General features: G+C 39.2%; 1 protein-coding gene, 1 non-coding gene and 3 pseudogenes across 2 annotated transcripts in view; 3 read left to right on the forward strand and 2 right to left on the reverse strand.

Annotated features, from left to right (window-relative positions):
- Positions 1–13: 13 nt before the first annotated feature.
- Positions 14–3206, forward strand: LOC116208174 (annotated as a pseudogene).
- Positions 3203–5083, reverse strand: LOC116208301 (annotated as a pseudogene).
- Positions 4921–5039, forward strand: LOC116193360. Its single transcript, XR_004154269.1, has one exon. It is a non-coding gene; the product is annotated as a U5 spliceosomal RNA (small nuclear RNA).
- Positions 5084–5207: 124 nt separating the features above from the next.
- Positions 5208–6709, reverse strand: LOC116208244 (annotated as a pseudogene).
- An 8430-nt stretch (positions 6710–15139) lies between these two features.
- Positions 15140–23545, forward strand: part of LOC116207749 — a 43017-nt gene continuing 34611 nt past the window's right edge. The window contains exons 1-2 of the mRNA XM_031540836.1: positions 15140–16050; positions 20914–23342. Of these exons, the coding sequence (XP_031396696.1) occupies positions 15618–16050; positions 20914–23342 (2862 nt within the window). The 5' untranslated portion in view covers positions 15140–15617. The remainder of the gene's footprint in view (positions 16051–20913; positions 23343–23545) is intronic.

Below are 23545 nucleotides of genomic sequence, written 5' to 3' on the forward strand. Positions count from 1 at the left end.
ATTTTGTTAGTCGGCCTGCCTTCTCTCTCTCTCGCGCCCCCGGGAGCTTCTCCGTCAGCTGCTCCCGCCGCCGTAGCACGGCGCGGCTGAAGTGAAAGTGGTGACAGAGTTCGTGCGATCGCGTTGGGATGGTGTTCTTCAGACATCGATGCGGTAAGATTAGGCTTCGGTCTGCTTATGTTGATGCTGCGCTGACTGTGAGTGTGTCAGAGCTCGCTCGTACAACTCCACGGCATTTCTCGTCGTCTTCTTCGATAAGTCCCGCTTCCGGGGCTGTTTCCTCCGACGATGCTGCCGCTGCTCAACGTGCCCAGAAGGATAATTCCGATTGGAATTCAGATGGGCGCAGTAGATTTAGGCGAACGGATTGTGGAGAATCTGGGGGGTTGAATGCGATTGGGAGTGTGAGGGACTCTGGGAGTGAGCAAGAACAGGACTTTGGTAGTGTTAATGTCGATGAAGAATCCGAAGATGAAGAAGATGTGGACAATGAAGAGGGTGATGGCTCTGAAGATGATAGCTTTCCGGCGGGTTGGGGTCCATTTAAGAATTCCAGCGAAGGAAGATATGTAGACCAAAGGGCTGAGGGTATGGAAGGTGAATATAGACACCCATTGGTACGAGAAACTTGTCGTCTGATTCAGCTTCACTCAACTTGGGACCCGAAGCTTGAAAGCAAACTGAGGCATTTACTAAGGAGCTTGAAGCCGAGGCAAGTTTGTGTCTGTCCTCCGCTCTCAGCAGGACGAAAGGGTTGCTCTCCGGTTCTTCTATTGGGCTGACCGGCAATGGCGGTACCGGCACGATCCCATTGTGTACTCCACGATGTTGGAGATTCTTAGCAAGACCAAGCTGTGCCAAGGTGCTCGGAGGGTTCTGAGGATTATGGGCCGGAGAGGAATCAAGCGTCCCCCGGAAGTTTTTCGATGTGTGATGTTGTCCTACAGCAGGGCAGGGAAGGTGAGGGATGCCCTGCGGATACTGACACTGATGCAGAAGGCGGGAGTTGACCCCGATTTGTCTGTGTGTAACACTGTCATTAAGGTTTTGATAGAAAATGAGAGGCTTGAGAAGGCCTTCAAGTTTATGGAACGTATGCAGATAGTCGGCATGATGCCTGATGTCATTACATATAATTGCTTGATTAAGGGGCTCTGTGATGTGCATCGGGTTCAAGATGCTGTTGAGCTGATCGATATGATGCCAGCTAAAGATTGCTCCCCGGATAAGATTAGCTACTACACGGTTATGGATTTTCTCTGCAAGGACAAGAGGATACAGGAGGTGAAGGATATGATGGAGAAGATGGTGAGATATAGTAAGTTGGTAGTAGACCAGGTTACTTACAACCATCTTATCCACGTGCTTTCAAAACACGGCCACGGAGATGAGGCACTTGAGTTCTCAAGGGAGTCCGAGCGGATGGGGTTTCGCATCATACAGTGCGCGCAAGTGCTATAGTTCATTCTTTCTGTAAGGTGGGAAAAATGGATAAGGCAAAAGAATTGGTGCAGGAGATGTTCGCGAAAGGTTGCATCCCGGATGTGGTGACATATACTGCTGTGATCAATGGTTTCTGCAGAGTGGGTAAAGTAGATCAAGCCCAGAAGCTGCTCCAGCAGATGTACAGGCATGGTTTGAAGCCAAACACGGTTACATACACGGCGTTGTTAACTGGACTATGCCGGAATGGAAACTCACTGGAGGCGAAGAAGATGATCGACGTGAGCGAGGAGAACTGGTGGGTCCCTAATGCCATAACATACGGCGCTGTGATGCATGGGCTACGCAGGGAAAATAAGCTGTCCGAGGCCTGTGATGTGGCTAGGGAGATGATGAAGAAGGGCTTTTTGCCAACGCCAGTTGATATCAATTTGTTGCTTCAGTCGCTTTGTCATGAAGGTAGAGTGGATGAGGCCAAAAAGTTCATGGAGGAATGCCTGAACAAGGGCTGTGCTATTAATGTGGTAAATTTCACGACAGTGATTCATGGATTCTGTCGGAGAGATAAACTGGAGGCTGCATTATCGTTGCTTGAGGACATGTATCTGAGCAACAAACACCCGGACGTATTCACATACACCACCTTAATTGACTCCTTGGCTAAGAAGGGTCGAATAGAAGAGGCGACTGAGCTTGCAGTAAACATGCTGAAGAGAGGTCTACTTCCCACTGCCGCCACGTACAGGACTGTTATACATCGTTACTGTGAGCTGGGAAGGGTTGAAGAGTTGCTGCTGTTGTTAGAGAAGATGCTTTTGCGGCAGAATTGTCGGACAGCATACAATCAAGTTATCGAGAAGCTCTGCATTTTCGGGAACTTGGAGGCAGCTCAAAATTTGTTGGGGAAGGTCCTGAGGACAGCTTCTAAGGAAGATGCCAATACCTGTCATGTGCTGATGCAAAGTTATATGAGCGGAGGGTTTGCTCTGTCAGCATATATAGTGGCCTGCAGAATGTTCCGAAGAAATCTGATCCCGGATTCAAAGTTATGTGAGAGGCTGAGCAAGAGGCTTGCGACAGAGGGAAAGAAGGAGGAGGCCGATAAGCTCATGCTACTTTTTGTAGAGCGTGGATGCGCTGTAGCTCAGAGTTGAATTTGTGGTCTTTCGTATGTTGGGGAGAACTCCTTTTTGCAGGCAGAATACGCCCCATGGTCGATTGAAGGTACTGGGCCACTGTCACTTGAACTCACGTGTGATGAACCTCGAATCTGTCTCTGGACAGCCAGCTCATAACAAAATAGTAAAACGGCCTCACACAATGGAATTGGTTGACGGAGCAACCCCCAAGCTGTGAGGACGCATCTGACGAGGAGGCGAGCACCCTCTAAGGTGACCACCGCACGAGCTAGTGCACCATGCGGGGGCAGGCAAATGGGAACCGAACTGAGAACTCGAACCACTTGGCTGACTGACCCCTTCATATTGGTTTAAGCAGGGTGGGGAATGACTGGAGCCAATCAGAAGTGCTCAGACGTCCACACGAACCGCCAAAACTGTAATAGCATGTTTAAGAAACGGAAGATATTATGTCGAAATCACTTGTCGTGCTTGTATGCTGGATTTTGTTGTTTCTTCTATTCGATTAAATACGAGAAATACCTCAAAATTCGAAACTGAAACTGGATAGTACTAAGTAGAAAAGCAGGAAGATTTGAGGTCAGGCTTCTGCCATTGGATTCGTATTGCTTTTGCTTCGATGAATATAGGACTGCTCTATCCAGCTATATAAAGGAATAAATTGTCAAACTACTCGGTGCATCGACTTAAAAAGGATAAATTGCAAGGTTGCTTATTCTTGTCGATGAAACATATGTTATTCTTGCAAAAAAAAAAAAAAAGGGATGACAGAACAGGAAGGGGCTGGTAAAGTGTTGCTCCGGGTTCACAATTACTTGGTTCCTGTAATGACGATGTGTGTCAGATCTATGAGGGCTCGCCGCGATCCTCTCACGACTTTGCCATTGCCCTACCAGAAGATCAATCGATGCAGCTGCTCGGTCAGCATGCTCTCGCTAGCTCCTTTGCCCTCTGTATTCCGTGGCTCTTCCAAAGGTACTGTAGGGCCTGCAATTCATTCAGAAAAGATCATCTAACGTTTTGTCGTCTGAAAAAGCTTCAGTTATGTATACAAAAATGGAATAAAGGATGATTCGGACACTTACGAGATCTACATTTTTAGGATCTTCAAAGCCACAGTCGACAACCGGGGGCAGTTCAGGAAATTCTTCCATGGCAAACAGTGATGGAGCAGTTACAATTTCCTGCATGACAGCATAAAGAAATTCCAAGTTATGACGGGTGCATTGCCATATAAGTTTCTCATAATTTACCTAAAGCAAGCATTATTCCTGGAAAAAAGAATATATATATTGCGAGACAGATACACTACGTGATGAATGTCGGATAAAGAGTCCTTCCCAAGTGAAGCAGATGTACCGGTGAAATCAAGAACATCATCTATCAATTGAAATGCCAATCCCTGTAGAATGTAGGATAATACGTTATGCATCATCAGTTCAGAACCATTAATGGTATAATGGAAAGACGGTCTTGTTTATATGTACATTCATGTACATGCCTACTAACTAGATTGCTGCCATAGGCATGGGCCAAATTTGCAGCTTCAGCTGTTTGATCAGCGAGGAGAGAAAGCCTTGCAGCTGTTTGCAATCAATGATGCAGTCTTGTAATACGTCTTTTGCATATAATACTCCATCCTCCATTCATAGGAAAAAAAACTGGCATCAAATTCTATGCTTGTAAAAACCCAGTCCGAATGTTCAGCCTGTAACACAATGCGAATTAAAGGCTTCAAGCAAGACAACAGAGGCGGAAACAGAGCAAGATTTAAATGATTTGTAGCATGCCATCAGTATCACAGTTGATCATAGAATAAATCGCACACCTACACCGTCGGTCAGCAGATGCAATCATCTGCATGTAGGTCTGTACATGCAGTAACCGTCTCTATGTATGATCGACTTTCCACCTCAGCATTCTCTCGATGAGAGTGATCTAACTGCATCGACTGAGGAAGTAATACAAGGAGCCCCGTCATGTGGACCTACGATGAGTCTTCGAACCACCTCTACATCCATCTAGATTGAGTAAACTCCAGGCACGCATGCATCATGGTCCCAAGCATGGATGGCAATAAATCACAACCTATACTTCCGAGAATTAGTTAGATCATATTAAGTAGATGATTCTACATCTAGTTATACGGACTACATTTGATGAATCACCTGGCAAAATCGTTGCAGATGTAACACTTTGCAGTTAGAACAACACAATCGAAGTTTAGAAAAGTAGGCTAGAGCTGCGTATGATGATTCTATATTTCGGGAGATCTAAAGTACTACCGTCAACTCTTTAATGTACTAATTACTAATGGACCAAACTTTCAATAACACGCAGCCACGCAGTGAGCACAAGGCGAACTATTCTTTCGCCTTTTACTAAAGAATACCATGTGCTCGCCGTATATAGTGGCATACGCCAATTTTTGGAGAGTTCTTCGTCTCTTGACGGAGGCTCCACTTTAAAAAAAAAACTTTCAATAACCTCAAATCTTAAAAATTAAGAGCTTCTCAGAAGGACCAATATTAAGACGTCATCATCTTTTCTTTCGTGTTTCCACACACACTTCTTATGTATTTCACACGTTTTGTGTGTATATGTTTTCATGTATGTTCCCTCTTCTTAACATGTTTGTATCCCGGGCAATGCTCCGATTCTCAGGTTGTTGCTCACGCAGGAGTACCGACTACCGAGCCCAACAATGAATGAACGGGGAATGATGTACATTAATTGGAATCATATCAATCTACACAAGAGAATTGAATGTGAAAGAATAATGGGCACTTCCCTCTGGATCATCTCATCATAATATTATGTCGAGGACGTCCCTTGTTTGATGAGCTCATGAAACTCTTCATTGGTGCTCTTGAGCATCACCGGCAGAGGCAGCCTTGCCCTGCTCCGCATGGCCTCCTCGTGCCTTGGCTTTATCCGCTTCTCCAGGCTGAATGCAAAGTACTGAGGGAAATCCTTCAGCTCCTCCAGCGTCCTCTGCATCTCCTCACGGAAGAACTCAAGCTTGGGCTTGAAGTTGTTCTCGATGCTGAACGTGAACAGCGCAGGGCACCTCAGGACCATATCCACTGTCTCGTCCCTCAAGAACCCGATGCTCTCCAAGTACTTGAGCTTCGGGATCAAGGTGTTCTCCACGCTGGACACCAGCAAGACAGGGTCCTGGTAGGCCAAGGCCTGCAATGGCCGGGATAGAGTCAGAAATTTCCATCATCATCGCGTCTTATGATAAATTGTTGGATGATATTAGACCGATGTGGCATGTTACATATGAACCAAATCAATGATTATCAAACACATACAGGAAAGTGTTAAATCATTCGCATCAAGGAAATTAGTAAGATAACATGCGTGCTTTCTCGATCAGGAAAACCCGAAAGCGCATTATGATTCGGGAACATTATCATAAACAAAGGTCACGTTTTCGATGCAATTTTTGCCAATTCATTGAACCGTGTTAATGATAAGACACAATGGCAGGGCAGGGCAGCTCGGTCCTTGCCTGCAAGTCCTTGAACCCAAGTCTCTGGAGGTAGAAGAGGGCGGGCTTGAGCTGGTCGGGGACGCTGGATACGAGCAGGCGGGGACACTTGTTGACGGCCCTCCGGAAGCCATGCTCGGGGACCTTGAGGTCCTGGGAGAGGAAGGCGAAGACAGGGGCGAGGTCGGAGCGGATGTCGGAGGAGAGGATGCGGGGGCACATGCCGAAGATGCGGGCGAGGTCCTTCTGGTGGATGCCCTTGGACTGGAGGAAGGAGACGACGGAGTGTATGGAGTGAAGAGAGACGGAGTGGAGGGAGGGGTTGAGGGAAGGGCGCGGCGGCCGGAGTCGACCCCATGATTTCGAGGCAGAGGATCTTCTCCTTGAACTGAAGGGAGATGTTGGAGTGGGCAGGGGAGTAGAGCGGGTGCTCCTGGAGGAGGCTGCTGCTCTGAGGTTTAATGGCTGGCTTCGTTGACAATTGAGAATTGGGATACGATGAAGAAGATGAAGATGAAGAGTAGCAGCAGAACGACGAGTGCAATGGCGATGCTCTCATGGTGTTTGGATGGATGGACTGAGCGGAGGAGAGTGATGAGGAAACTGAGGTTCGTCAATTCTCGTTTCTCATCTGCTCATTTTGAGCTTCATTTATTGGTCAGAAGGGCTGCCACGTGGAAAACTGTCCGAGACCGATTGGCTAACGATAGATTGCACTGATTTTCTCCATCTTTCCTTTTTCTTGCGAACTAGAAGACATGCCAGGCCATATGCGCGGGCTAGTACCATTGCATTTTGAGTCCAATCATTTTTTTTTCATTAAATATTTTCTAAATATGCAAATATGAAACATAATCGACTGATATCGTGAATAAAAAAAAATACTGATATGTAGGTATATATGCTGACTTATTTAAGAAATGTTAAGCAAGGAGAATCTTTTTTTATCATCTTAATTTATTATAATTTTATTTAAGGAGTTTGCGGTATACTTAGAAGTAAGTCTTTATATATAATACCTAATTCTAATTTGAACATTTCGATACCCATGCAATATAATTATAAAACATCATTTCACTCTCAAGTTAAAATTATAGTGCAATCCCTATTTGAAAAATGACTTCCACTCTCGACGAATTTAAAAAATGTGAAGCAAATGAAAAGTAAATGGCTTTAGTTTTTGAAAGGTTTCTCAAGCAAAAAGGATAAGAGAAGCAAGTAGCATCGGCTTCTAGGAAACGTCTCGAGCAAAATGTGAGAAAAGATTTTGCATCCTAATTCATTCGAAAATTGGCAACGTCAAGTGTTTATCCATATCATTCATCAAGTATGATTCTAATAACCCGGGACATAATAAATCCTTTAGTACGACAAACTAAAGAAAGTATTGGACCAGAAAAACGATTCAGTAAAATTACTTTGGATTAAAAGAACTCTCTAAGATGTATGAAGTCTTTACTTGATCAGAGTCTAGATAAAGATCTCACAGGCTCTTCTATGAAGTCTCCTAATAGCTTACAGCAAATCAGTAAATTCCTTTAGGGCAAACAACAACACTTCTCGACATTACTTCACTTTCCTTTCTAAAGATAATAATGTATGAAAGACTCAAAGTGCAGTTAAATAGGTTTATTTATAACTTAGTCTTTTGAGCTTTTATTGCATGTCATTTCAGTTTTGAAAGCGAGATGTCACTATAATATTGCGTCACTTGTTATGTTGTTATTGAGGTCACACGAAGGGTTGCATAAGGAAAAAGCCTCTGTGCCATACGCGCCATTTCTCAACGCGTCGTCGCGGTTTTTAATATTGATTATAAATATGTCAAGTAATTCCTATGTTATTAATTTCACTAGATACTTATAATAATATTCACATGAATATTATGTTTGTTTAATAAACTCAACCATAACGAGTATGAATTTGATATCTTATATCTTATGCTATTATTAAAGAAAGAATCAGATATTGTAACCAATTTTTTCTATTTTTTATGTCGTTATAAACTCATTAATCAATTTATTCTCGTCTTTTAAGGAATTTATTTTAAAAGAAATTCTCTTAATCAAGAACTCTTTGTTGGGTGTACCACTTGTAATCAGATTTTTTTTTTTGCCGGAAAGAAATGAGGCAATTGCAAGTTAACTTGCACCAAAAGAAAATTCTAATTACAAGTGGTTAGCAACAACTTCTGATTAGATTTATACAAGTGCCAAATTTTAATAGACAATCTATTTATATAAACTCTCCAAATAAGAAAACTCTTGTATTTCCTTAGTTAGATTTATCCTTGATATTGGATTTGGCTTCAGAATGTGCTAGCAACCACATTGCAAGCCTCATCTGATAATTAATTCCTAATTAATTTTCTTAATTAGAATTAATTCTTTTCTCGACTTAAACACGTTCAATGTGTGTGACTAACTAGGTTCATCACCAAATGGCAATGAGATTATAATATCAACTCATTTGACATTATCAAAAACTCTTTCTGTAACCAAAAACATTATTTTCAAAATGCAATCGACTCCCAAAGTCTATAAGCGACGCCTAGCAACATATCATGACAATTCAAATGGCGACGAATGTATAATTAAAACATTCTAATGAACCTATGATCGTATATGCCATGTACTGAGTCCCTTCACTACAAAATCTCGATCTAGCCAGAGTTACAGTAAATGCCAAGCCCTTTAGCTAATCATATGAATTCTCTAATTTCATTCTTAGATTTGTAGAACTTAAACAGAAACCCTTTTCCATTCAAGTCCATCTACCCCGACTGATGATTTCTCGATCCAGAATAAAACTCACATCCATAGAACCTTTTTCCTGTTTACTCAAGTTAGTGAATCCCGTCTTGATTGGACACTTTCTTCCAAGTATAACGAACTAGAACCACTATCTATTGACTACTCATGCTAAGTACAAATACATTAGTAGTAACAAATTCTAATTACCCATACATGAGATGGCGTTCCATCTCAGGTCTAAGGACTATATGCACTAATACGATCTTAATAACATTCATTGACATTAGTAAATTACCGTATGAGAATTATTTGAACATCACATTTGACAACTTATCACATAAGCATCCACATGTCCGTCCTAACAACGGTTGTCAGATAGCATGAAACTCACTACTCCATTTTCATTAGTATCTATATACTAATCATGGATACACATAGAGGGACGATCTATCTGGAGAGATAATGCCCGGTTAAGTCTCATAAGATCGCGAAAAGTTTAAAAATATTCTTACCGAATTACTCCGTTACTCATATTCTTAACTCTTAAGAATGAAGCATTCAAAATATATTAAGAATCTTATTCTAATAAACATAAATAATAAATGAATAATAGAATAAATTTCATTGCTATAAAAGGAGTTACCCAAATACATAAACCGACTCTAGGGCATATCATTAATAGTGGTATTGAGTAATGAGTACTATATATGATTCTTGTATTTGTTCTCATATTATAGAAGCTCTGGAGTACGCATTGGGGGATAATGTATAAGATCTCGGTCTTGATATGTTCCCACCCAACATGCGGCTTGTGAACTGGGTCTTACGACACATTTTGATGATGTTCATGTTCCTGCCAAGGACTTGTTCTTGCTCGAGAAGATCCTCTCTGTGGAGGCTGTGAATTTCTTCTTATATTGCATCCGCCATATGGTAACCATATCGTTCAGTACATCACTTCCCGAGCAAGCAGGTGAGCTTGCTCTGCAAGGATGATACCGATGAAAGACTAAACATTCATTAATAATGAAGTCTATCCATTCAAAGCAGCGAAGTCACATCTCTATGTTCACTGTTGGGATAGAAACGTGCGATGCGATCGATCAGGCAGTGGCAAATCGTACCTCGAGAAAAATAGGTTATGACGATTTTGTCCAAGGGAAATGGCCTCTAGAGCACAACTCACAATCTTCGACTGTGAAAAAATAAAATTATAATGAAGGAAATAAAATATTCTCTAAAATAAACTAATCCCTAAAAATTGCAAAAACGCCTGAATAGCATAAAATTATCTCTTTGAGGCCATAAACGATGAAATTCGGCCTAAATCTCGTCTTTTCATGGCCAAAGGCCATGAGTTGTGCTCCAGAGGCCATTTCCCTTGAGATAGGATCATCAGAACCTATTTTTCTCGAAGTACCAATTTGTCGCTTCTTCTGCCGCATCAGCGTGTCCCAATAGAGGCTGGTTGGATATTGAAAGGATCTATAGATCTGGACGAGGAATAAATGCAGAAGGAATCAGGGGAGCGCAACCACAGGACGACTTCTTGGAGAGGATGAAGAGGAGAAGCTGAGGAAGACCTCGCGAGATGAGCCTATACCGCATAATGTATAGTCTCATTCATCGATGTTATTAAGAATAATAAAAGCAACATGCTCGAACTCGCTTTGACTAGAACAAGATGTAAATTCATATAATGGCCGACTGTAAGCGGTCCCAACAGTAGTTACATTCTCCGCCTTTCCCTTTCAGCCAAGCATCCTCCATCTTCTCCTCTTCCAAAACAAATTTTCACTTCGGACCATGCCGCTTGTAATTTTCATTTGTTCAAACAATCGTTGCTGTCGATGTGAACGCTCGAAGTCTTACTGTAAGTTATGCCCCTCAAGCTAATTCCATTTACATATCATTCAGTGCAAGCCGCCAGTCCCTCAACCTCGCTCTCTTATCTCGCCTTGCCATCCTCTCAGTTTTTATCTTTTTTTTTTTCCTGCCATTTGATTGATCCAGCAATATATGCCACACCGTTTGATGTAGACAAACCATAGTTATTCAATGGCATAAGATAAACCAGACCCAACGTGCAGAAAATTTTCAACACCGAGGAAGATTATTGTCGCTGGACGGATTTTTGGCCTCAACGAATTTGAATGTTCTTGCTGGAGATATAATATATAAAATCAATGGAGATCACAGTTGCAAGAGTCAGATCGATGGGCAAAGAAAGAAGAGATATAATATGTAGCATCGTGGGTCTTTTATTTCCCCCTCTTTTGTCCGTTCCCGCATAGTATTCCTACATTTTAGAAGGAGAAACTGTTTTTTGTTTTCAATTATTGATAAAGAAGCAGTAGGGCACCCGATATATTCTTAGTAGGATGGAAGATAGTAGGGTCCCTTGGAGTAGTCGAATAATGAAAAGTAATATTTCACCAAAAAAAATAAAAGCAATTAGAACCCCTTTAGAAAAGATATGTCTTTTACGCAAGTGTTTCTTGGATAAATAAGTTGCTAGTACATAAAAATTTGAAAGCATTTTTGAAAGTTTAATGATGTTTTTCAAAGGATATATGTGGATTAGAGTAAAAAATACATGCTTGTTTTTCATGTAAAGGATGTATCTCTCTGCGTGAATATGTTGTCATACTAAAAGATGTGGTCTTAACTGTCTCCTTTGATTTGCTTCTTGCTTCGCTCTCTTGTGCTTTTAATTGATTGTAATTTCCTAAATTATTTGTAGATTCTAACAAAAATAAATAAATTAATGGCTCTAATAGTGCAATTACCTTTGAGAAATCTTTCCTATTTAAGTTCATTCGTATAGTAGATAACAATAATTGCTTTCTTAGAATTGCTTATGCAGGTGTTTTTGTTCCGCTTGATAGAACTAATTGTTAATTTATGTTTCTGTACGACTATACTCCCTCGAATCCTTTATAATTTCTGTACATCTTTATCATTGATCGTTCTTTTGGATGTGGAATTTTGGTAATTTGCATAGTCGGAGGAAGTCTCAATTTTGAACAATTAATACATGAAATTCACCTTTTCTTATCATTATGTTATCGGTTTATGCGGATTGACTTCCAAGTTTTGAGTTGGATTCCCGTCTTTCATGGTTCACTGCCTTTACCTCTCATTTATCTTCTATCCTTCAAGGGGCATGAGTCCTCCCTTCAGACGAAAAAATCAAGAGCAAATCCTAGTCATCGTTCATACTTTTGAATTCTATTATTGGTTTTGGATATAAAAAGAAGTTCTGCATAGGTCTTTTTCATTTTATTAGGTAAAATACATAAATCATTATCTTGTTTTAATACAAGCTATGTTATTATATTAACGTATTTTTATGGAAAAAAGAACTAGTTGCATGTGTCTCTACTAGTTCAATTACTCAAGCAATTTCATAGGCATAATTCAAGAAAAAATGATTATCATTAATAATTTTTTATTACATAAATCATTTTTTTTGGATGAATGGCAAATTTCATTAATCAAAAGTAATTACATCAGAGGCCATTAACCCTGTACAACATGAGAGACTAAACCCTAAACTTTACCCCAAAAGGGAACTAATTAGTTGTGTACAAAATCAGGAGAGTTAGGAGAGTCAGGAGAGTTTTCTTATTACATAAATCATTATCTAGAATTTTCTGGTAATTTTCTCAATTACTCAAGCAATTTCATACGAATAATTCAAAAAAAAAATCAGATTCAACGCTAAAGATCCGAAATCAATATATAATGTCTCATTTAGCAATTTGATGTTATAGAAAAAACGAGATTCTTTTTCTCGTACCTATTTATTACGGATTTATCACACTTTAAAGTGATAATAATCATATTTAAATACACTGAAAAATTTCAAAGAACTCCAGAAAATTTATCGTTTGATCCTTACACTTTTCCAAATTATCAGAAAAAATTTGGGCTCAAAAACACATCGCACTACTCTGATCGTGCGTGGATTATCAAGAGAATAAATATTTTCATTTCTGGCACTCCCACATAAATACTGTCATTTTACAGATTCCAAAAATTCTGAAAAAATATTAAAAATTAGAAATTAAATTTGAAACCTAAAGGTGAAAATAGTGTGGCTAACAGAGGCCGAAACTGCTCGCCCGTGCTTACACACAGTGGTGGAGCGCTTGCTACAGGGAGCAGCGCTTCCCTGTTTATTTTTCACCCAGTGGGTTCGGCGTGTGTACCTCTCACACCACCTTCCCGGGACACCAACCGGAGCCTGCTCCTCTCAGCCAGCCTCGGCCAGCGAATGGAGTCCATTTCTGCAAGAACGACACAAAGTTACGGTGATGGATTTCCCCCCACACACCACCCCCCCCCCCCCCCCCCCCCCCCCCCCCCCACACCACACCACCCAACCCCTCCCAATCTGAGCAGCCCCCACCCCCCCCCCCCCCCACATAATTGAGCAGGAACCAGCACGATTCACAGCACGAGGACCTCTTTCTCGCACAATCTGAAGCGGGAGCACCACCACATATTTCACTTGTTCTCTCCCTCGGGCACTCTGTCCATATACACGCACACATGCATGTACTGCCACAAAAGCTCTCACTGGGCAGTCTTTCATTCTCTCCACCAAGTGTATATCGTGTATATCTAATACACCCCAATCTTTATTATTATTATTTTTTGCTCTGTTAATACACCCCCAAGCTGATGCGAAAAACCCACGCATGTGGAGCAACATTAAGCAGCTCTTACACTCGGCCATTATATGGTCATTGATCTCAAGTTAAAGATCGAAATAAATGGCATGGATTACAGATTTAATTATTCTTTTACCACCACTCCGACTAGTTATTACTTTATACTCATCAAGATGAGGGCAATACGGAGTAATGCGGGTCAATGCATTCAATATTGAGAGAGAGTCCGGCTCTAATTCAAATAGGGTTCTGATTTTCTAGTCGATCTTCTCGTGGGCAGACCAAATGTCCTTCATGCTCCTCTTGATTGCTCTGAAGAACGAACATGGAGTTTCATTAGAAATGCTGTGCAGGGAAGATTGTTGGGAGCAGCGCATATGAGGAAAGAAAGCTTCCCTACCGAAAAAAAAAAAGAAGAAAAGAAAAGAAAGAAAGCTGGAAAAACGGAAGCGAGACTGGTCCGGGGAGGGCCAAAAATAAATATAATCAACTGCAAAATAAACATAATCTATTGAAATTAAAGTATACTCTATTATGTTACATTTTGGAATCCCGGACAGGCTCCATCCGAAACCGGATAAGCTCCCGGAAAAACAGGTTGCAAAAAGCCTTTAGAAGATTCGGGTGTTAAATGATTAGTTTTATTCTCTCTCTGTTTGGTGTTATCCTGTATTTCCTTTTTGTGTCCTTTTACTATTGGTGCTTTTGTGCCTTGCTTGAGTGCGCATCTTGCTGGAGTTCACTTTCTCGAATCGTTTTGGGGCTATTTTTGTTGGTAAAGTGATAATAAAGAGCACCATCTTTATCGGTTGATGATGATTGATTCAAACGGTTTGATATTATTCTGTATAAATAAAAATTTGAATTCGAGTTATTGTGAATATAAAATATTCATGCTGAGAGAACTTTATCGTTTAATGAATCGATCCAACTAGACTGAATTAAACTAATTAAATTTTTGAATATTAAAATTCACATCTCATCCGAAAATAAAAAGAGCACACTCTCTGAGTAAAAAAGAAAACAGATAGATTACGTGGCCCCACATAGATTTGAGATTAATTATTAATGAAATGTATGTATTATTGCGTAGCTTCGTCGTCGGGTGGGGGGAATATGATAGGGTAAGCATTTATTTTCTTCTCTACACGTTACACAGTAGATAAGAGAGAATCAAACACTCCCTGCTTGCCTTTCACCTCCCACGAGCTAGTTTCCAATATTTGCTAAATCATTCGAATCAATTCACATTGGTGATAGGAGTAGTCTTTACATTCTAATGCAGCTAGTCAGTAACGTCGTGCCCCTTTATGCCACTAAACAAATGCCAGACTTTAAAGTCGTGCTTTCTTTCTCCATGCCTTTGAACAGATCCAAGTCCGCTAATAACTTATTATTTCATTAATAAATCATTTATTCTGTAACCACCACTCCAACTAGTTATTACTTTATACTCATCAAGAGGATGGTAATACCGAGTAATGCGGGTCAATGCATTCGATATTGAGAGAGAGTCGGGCTCGAATTCGAATGGGGTTCTGATTTCAAGTCGGGCTTCTCGTGGGCAGACCAAATGTCCTTCATGCTCCTCCACCAAGAATTCTTGGGAGAGAGTTCTGTCAGCTGTTGGTCAAACTAGAGCTATTAGTGATAGGCGAGAAGGGTTTCAATGGTCAATGTACCCGCTAGATTTGAGATTAATTATTAATGAAATGTATGTATTATTGCATAGCTTTGTCGTCGGGTGGGGGGAATAGGATATGATAAGCATTTCTTTCTTCAACCAATCTCTCTACTCTTCTGTACACAGTACGTGAGAGAATCAAACACTCCATGCTTGCCTTTCCCCTCCCACGAGCTAGGTTTCCATTGTTTGCTAAGCAAAGCTTTGCTTGCTCCATTTCCTCTCTGGTTTCGTAAATCATTTTCATTTCTTGTTGCTCTTCAGTTTGTCTCTTCCTGGCTAGCTAGTTGTTAATTTGCTCATCCCCGTTTCATTTATTGCAGCACCAAAAAAAAAAAAAAAAAAAGAAGTTGCTTACCCCCTTTTCTAGTTAGCATTCTGAACTTGTTTTGCTAAACCCAGGGAAAAAAAAAAGAAAGACAGATGGCTACTGATTTTCTCTTGAATCTGGCATCCGGAGTCATCGGGTACACAGTCGGCCCGATTGCTCGTCAAGTCGGATATGCATTGCTGTCTGAGAGCTACGTGAACGACCTGCAAGATAAAGCTCACCAGATCGGCGATGCTAGACAAGAGATCCAACATAACATTGAAGAGGCTCTCACGACCGAGGTGGGGAACTGGGTCGAGCGCAAGGTCTTGAGGTGGTCCGAGAGAGCAGCCGAGCTCAAGGGGGAGGCGGAGGAGCTGATTGAACGGAAGAAGAAAGCTGCTGGTTGCTGTGGGTGTGTTGCCAATCCGATGACCCGCTACAAGTTGGGTCGGAAGGCAAACCGCACGTCGCTTGCCATTCGAGATCATCTTGCACCTGAAGCGAGCAGCTTCGGAAGAATTACTTACCGCCCCTCACATCAAGGTACGTACGTGGTATACTATATCTTTTTTTTCCCCCTTCGAAATTACTAATTTTTTTCTCGGTGGATGAGAAATGAACAATAATCTTCAAAATTGTATAAAATGTTCTTTGATTAAACTTAAATATTGTAACTATCAGGTATAATTTTCTTTTTAAATGTACTAGTGAACTATATTTGTCAATTTTGAACTAATAATAACAATTTTTATCGAGGTGATTGCTAATATGTAATAGTTTGATGATGTGACGTGAAATGAAATTAAGATGTTTTTCATATTATAACAAACTTATTTTTTAGAGGATTAATTTAAAAAAAAAGTATTTATAATTTTTTTGAGAATTTAATATTCAAAAATTCAATTATTCTCACACTAATTCGGTCGACTTTACTTCAATATATATATATATATATATATATATGAATAAAGACAAAAAAAAAAGACAATAAAGAAAGCTTACCTCGACAAACGTACTACTACTGCTCAAAAACAGTCGCTGGACAAGCCATGTCGGCCTCGATGTAACCCAGCGTGTTTGCTAGCAGCCGGAAGTTTTATTTTTCGTTTATTTTTAAAATTAAAATCACAAAAAATTTAATTTTAATTTTAACTCAATTTATTACAAAACAAAAAATATATATTTTTCAAATAAAAATTTTTAACTTTAACTTTAACTCAGCACACTACACAACATTTTATTTTTTTTCACAATCAAAATCAAAGTTACTTTAACTCTAAAATCAAACGCACCATTAAAATTGAACTTAGTATATTATGAACATGTTGAATTTTAATTAGATCGAGCTAACTTTGGAGGCCTAGTAATAGGAATAAGCTATCTTGGGCTTGATCTAGGAGGCGAATAAAGGGTAACCAATTTAGAAAGTGAGCTCCGTGATAAACAAAAAAGGAGGCATGTTAAGCTTAGCGAGGTCAATTGCACTTTTACGATTCAAAAAACTAAACTTAGTGGTCTAGTAATTGACAAGGTTTTCTTCATGTGGTTTGAGAATTTAAAGTTAAGTTCAAATCCTTTCTAATGCATTTGTCAAAAATAATTATTAGTTGTGTGCTCTTTGATTTTGGCTCAATGAACACCGACTTCTGTAAACTATACTATGCTTTTGCGAGTGTTAAATTGACGGGACAAGTGCTTACGCTATTTGTTTAATTCGTCTGATATATTCGTGGTTGAACATGAGAGTCTGAACATTGGGTAGTGAGGGCAGTAATGGCGCCACTATTGCTATTCACCATTTTACCTATAAAAAAATTCCAAAAAATAATTAAATATAGGTATGAAAATTTAAAATAAAACTTTAAAGCAAAAATTTCACTTAAAATTGCGTAGATACATTTAATTAATTTTTGGGAATATGAATTACCCTTGAGATCAACAGATACCTCTCTCCTTGATTATCGCGCCGTTCACTCTCCACTTTAAGTTACCTTTTGTTCGCCTCCCAGGTTGAATCTCGAATAACGCATTCCTGAGTTGGCCTTAATTGAGGTTAGTTCAGTCTCAAACAAACCCAACAGTGTCACAATGTTCGTGATAAACTTGCTTTTGGAACTCTCAGCAAGCAAACTTCTCGAGTTTCATTCATACCAATAGGATTGACAGAGCTTTGCTGGTCGTAGTATTTAAAGTTTTGGAATATTTATATTTTTGAACTTTTATTAGTATTTTCGAAAAACTTTTCCTGATTTTTATTGTTAATATTATTTTTTTGTTAATTTTTCACAAAAACTCTTTATTTGTTTTTTGTTTATTATGCATTGTATATATTTTCAGTGCCATGTTAATAATCGTTTTTCCGCGTCAACAAGAAAAAGGGAGGGGGGAGGAATTGGATTTGGATAAAAAATTCATGTATTTTTATGATAAAAATCATGCGAGATTTGAGAAAATAGGCAAAATTCATTATTTTTGCTGCATTTATTCGTAAATTCTGCAATATTTTTGTCTAATTAATGAGGTGAAATTGCCATCTATGACTACTAGTTGTTTGCCCGTGCTTTGCATGGATTGATTAAATAAAATTTATTTTGCAGGAACAAATTGAAAATTAATTTATATTTTTACATTTTCGATATAAATGCATGGAAAATCTGATTATATATATATATATATATTTAGCTAAAGATAGTTAAAATTCAAGTATTATATAACATTCTCTAGATTTTATTACTTGATTATCTTTATTATATATAATGCTGCCACATGATATACATTGGAAGGCTATGTGTGTGTATATATATATATATATATATATATTTAAGACTTACTTAAAATGCAATTGCATAATTATAACATAGGAGCAAAGATAAATAAATCATGATTCCTCTTATTTTATAAAGACAGGTGATGAGTTTTGTTATCAAAATTTCAAGAAAATTAAGAATCAATCGAAAGTACAAATTTGTTAAAACATATTCAGCTTATAAATAACTTAAATTACATTAAGCTAGGCTACGTCCACCTTATTAGCTAAAAGATAATTGCTTGAAAGAAATAATCTATCAAAGAATGAAATACACAGAAGAATAAATACACGTAAAAGCCAAGTAAAAGCAAAAAGAAAAAAAAAACTGGAAATGAGAAATAATACATAACATTATAGCGGAAAATAAAGTATGGGGAAATATGTTATGTCGGTATCATAAAAAGTTAAATAGATAAAAAAATGATATAACTTTTATAAATCTATTATTATAAATAATTACACAATACTTCTATGCTAATCATGACTAAAATAATGAAAAAATAATTTTTAATTATTTTATTGTTTAATACATTTAATGCAAGTATTGTACTTACTTTTCCAATAAATAATATTTGAACCCTAAATCTTATTTATAAATTTATATTTGTGGCCATGTATAATCTTGATATTTATCTTTTGATCCCTATTTGTTCCAGGGATACATTTGTGGCTGCCCATTATCTCATTTTTTTTTGTGCTTCCAAGTTTTTCTCATGAGCTTTTATTTGCCATATTTATCACTTGATTTAAAAAAAAATTGATATATATACCTGAAATTAGATAATCAGTTGAAGTTTTAGTTACTCTTTACTCCTTCAAATATTTATTTTATTTAAACCTGTATTACAATATGAAGTTTTAATATATTATTTTCGTGCGTAGCGCTATCCCGTGCCTATTCTGTAGCGAATGGTAATTGGGCCCACCATCTATGTTTGAAAAGTCAAAAACTTTCTTATATTTTCAAATTGGCCTCAACCTCACTTTTTTCTCCATTTCTTTCCTTTCCCAATATCCCGCGCCCTGCCAGCAAACGATTTGTCCATGGTAAATTGGTCCTATTTCTCTCTGAGGTCACCTCACGCTTCATCCCCGCCCTTCCGGCCAGGGAGGAGGAAGGTAGGGCTATTAAAAAAGAATCAAGAACTGAACCGACCTGAAAAACGGATCCGAACCGAACCATTCGAACTAGTTCATTTTAAGTGCGGTTCGGTAGGGCATGAATGGTTCAGTTAGTTATGGAACCATCTCTAGCCGGTTAACTATGGTTAACCGAATCGAACAATTTAAGTTTTAAAAAATCTATTCTCTTTGACTCACACTTGACACCAGGGCTATTAAAAGCAGAGCTGAGCCGAGCCGAGCCGAACTAGCTGATTCAAATTGATTTGGTTCTTTGGATGTCAAATGGTTTGATTCGGTTACTTGAGTATCGGTCCAAACCGAACCACTTTTATGGTTGGGAATGGTTCGGTTCGGTTTTCGAACGGAACCGCATCATGAACACCCCTACCAAGTAGGGAGGAGGGAGGCTGATGAAAGCTTGAGGACGGGTCAAATTCGGAAATGTGAAATAATTTTGAAATTTTTTGAAATAGCCGGTGGGATAAATCTTTACGAGTGCGTTTGGATTGAGAGTTGAGTTGAGTTGAGTTTTGGTTTTAATTGGTTTGTAATGATTGTATTGTTGAATTATGAGAAAAAATGTGAAAAAATAATAAATAATTGAGAGAAAATAATGATTAAGTAATGATTGTGTTGTTGAATTGTGAAAAAGTAATGAATAGTTGAGAGAATTTAATATTAAAAATTGAATTAATGGTTAAAAATATTTAAAAAATAAAAAAAGTAATGATTATGATGTTGAATTGAAGATAAGTGTAGTTGAGTTGAACATTGTTCCTAAAACAAACACACCTACATATTGCAGTTTTTACCTCATCATCAACGTAATGGAAAAATTGACCTAATTGATTGATTTGCTGGATGCGAGATAAAATTATAAATTGATGGTTTCATTACATTAAAAGAGAACTTTATGATATCTTTGTGAATAACTAACCTGTTTAGATAGTGGAAAATGGAAGGAAAGGGAGGAGGGGAGATTTTGTATGCGATTGTTGTGTTTAGTTTTAGAGTTAAGTAAAGTTGAGTTTTAATTTTAATTGGTTTGTAATGTTTGTGTTATTGAATTATGAGAAAAGTGTGAAAAAGTAATGAATAGTTGAGAGAAAGTAATGATTGTGTTGTTGAATCGTGGAAAAAGTAATGAATAGTTAAAAAAATTTAGTATTAAAAATTAAATTGAATGGTTAAAAAAATGAAGAAAAAGGAAAAAATAATAATTGTGTTGTTAAATTGAAGATAAGTGGAATAGAGTTAAAAATTGATGTAAAACCAAACATAATATTTCCGACAGGATTTCCTACTTATTCATAAAAAAAGACAGGATTTCCTACTTCCGCTCCTCTCCATTTCCCTCATGCCTAAACAAAACATTAAAGTTTTAGATTTTTTTTCCTGTATAATTTACCCATGAACTATATTATGAATTGAATTGGGTGAGAAAATAATATATCTAGTTTTCTAATTTCCAGAAGGCATTGCCACCGCATCGTCCTCTCAAAGCATCGTTCCTCTCCAGTCAAGGGATTCAATGTTAGAGGACATCATGCAAGCTTTGGCGGATGATACTGTGAGCAGGATTGGCGTGTATGGTGTGGGTGGGGTCGGCAAGACCACCCTGTTATCTCAAGTTGAAAAACAAGCCAGGGCATCGAAGGAATACGTCGAAGTTGTGGCAACACTCGTGTCGCAAAACCCGGAACTGAAGAAAATCCAGGGGAAGATCCATGAGACAATTGAAAGGGTCCGGATAAAAGCGCAGCAGGAGAATGATAAGAAAAATGACAAAGAGCAAGAGCCCAAAACGATGAGGGTGGTCATAATTCTAGACGATCTCTGGAAGAAACTTGACTTGGAGGAGATAGGAATTAAGGAGATGAAAGATGACATCAAAGTCAAGTTAGTAATGACTTCTAGATATCGTCACGTGCTTGCTGATGAAATGCACTGTCGGCAGGTTTTCCATCTCGAGAAACTGAAGAATGAAGAAGCCTTGAAACTATTCGGAAACACAGCGGCCAACAAACTTAGTGACCCCCTCCTCAAGCACACAGCAGAGGAGCTAGCCAAGAAATGCGAAGGCTTGCCTCTTCTGATCGATGCGCTGGCAAAAGTGTTGCAGAATAGCGATTCGCCAAAAGACTGGGAGGATGCATTAGAACAGCTCATAAAATCTGACAGCGTACACAAGGCCCTGGAGCTGAGTTTCAGGCATTTAGTCGACAGCCAGGTCAAGTTGCTGTCCATAATCTCAGGTGTTGATGTAAGAGAAGGCATTTCGGATGAAACTTTGCTGAGGTATGGTGTCGGCTTAGGCCTATTGGCAGGCAGCACCCACACCATGGAAGCAGCTAGAGGTAGAATGCGAGAGTTGCTCGATGGTCTTCGAGCTACTTCATTGCTGCTTGATTGTGGTGATAACTGTGTCAAGGTTCATGATGTGGTTCGGGAAGCCGTCATTAGCATTGCTGCCCGAAATCAATATGCTTTGGTGTTGCGGGACAAAAAAGATCTGGAAGAGTCGGACGTCAAGCTATGTGAAAGCAAGGAGATCTTCCTTCCTTATCCTGATATCCGGGAGTTGCCCTGTATATGGGAATGTTCAGAATTGGAGATACTTGTCCTGTTTGCACAAGAAGACCGTCTCCTGCAGGTCCCATATTTGTTCTTCACAATAATGCCAAAACTTAAGGTCTTGCATTTCACCCGTGCATGTTTCAAGCCCTTACCATCATCAATCCGACACCTGAAAAACTTGCAAACGTTATGTCTTGAATACTGTGATCTGGAGGATGTCAGATTTGTCAGGGAGCTTAAAAACCTCCAAGTGCTCAGCTTCATGGGGTCTAATATCACTCAACTGCCAAAAGAAGTTGGGGAACTCGCAGCTCTGAGATCGTTAGACTTGAGCCACTGCTCGAGACTTGAAGTGATTGAACCGGGCTCACTGGAGGGGCTGGTTCAACTGGAAGAACTATATCTGGAAAAATCCTTTGTTCAGTGGAACCTAAAGGTAGATGAACAGCAAAGTAATGCGAGCATTTCCGAGTTGAACAAGATTTATCGTCTGAGCAACCTAGATGTACTCGTTCCTGACGTCGACATGCTCCGTGAAGAACTGCAATTTTTCTGGAAACTAGATAAATATAGAGTGCTCATTGGCGATAAGTGGAAGTGGTCTGAGATACGTAAAGGGCGGCGCACACTAAAGGTCACGTTGAAAGGCAATGGTATCCTCTCTGAAGAGTGGTTCCAGCTGACTTTGCAGAGGACTGAAGATCTTCATCTGCATGGATCAGATGGAACAAAGAGAAGCATCCATGGGTTGTGTAGAGAAGGCTTCAAGGAATTGAAGCATCTTCGCGTGGAGCGCAGTCCCTCCACTCATTACCTTGTCCGCTCAACCGAATGTGCTGCTGAGAGTGCATTTATCGTTCTGGAGTCTCTCTTTCTGGAGAATTTGTCCAATTTGGAGAACATATGCCATGGCCTGCCTGCAAAAGGTTCTTTTGATAGACTAAAAATTGTGAGAGTCCATGGCTGTCGAAAGCTGAAGCATCTTTTCAGTGTTGCCTTGCTGAGAGACCTTAGAAACCTCGAAGAGATCGAAGTGATTGACTGCGGCATGATGCAGGAAATTGTTGTATCTGAAAGTACGCTAGAGGATGATAGAAAAGACAAAGTCGCCAAGGGCTGTCTAGCAAAAAAGGAAAAATCAACCAAGGATGATAAAATAAAGTTGCATGGTTTACGCCGTATAAAATTGAAGAACTTGCGGAACCTCACGACTTTCTTGACCAACGCAGAGCCAATAACATTGGATTCACAGACGAAGGTGGGAGGGGGCAATTTAGCGAAGGATGACTCTCAAAATACAGTTTCTTTCTTCAACAGCCAGCAGGTGAAGAGTAGTCTGCAATTTGCTTTACTTTCTCTTGCTTTAATATTACTTGTTTTTCACCATCGACCATGTCAGCACAATCTATCTATTTTTGTCAAGTTAAGATTGCAGTAGTAAATATATAATGGTGCTGGAAAATAACGAAGAATCAGAAATTCTTTCACGAGAGAGAGAGAGAGAGAGAGAGAGAGAGATAGATTTGG

Source organism: Punica granatum, chromosome 1, assembly GCF_007655135.1.
Source record: "Punica granatum isolate Tunisia-2019 chromosome 1, ASM765513v2, whole genome shotgun sequence".
Lineage (NCBI taxonomy): Eukaryota > Viridiplantae > Streptophyta > Magnoliopsida > Myrtales > Lythraceae > Punica > Punica granatum.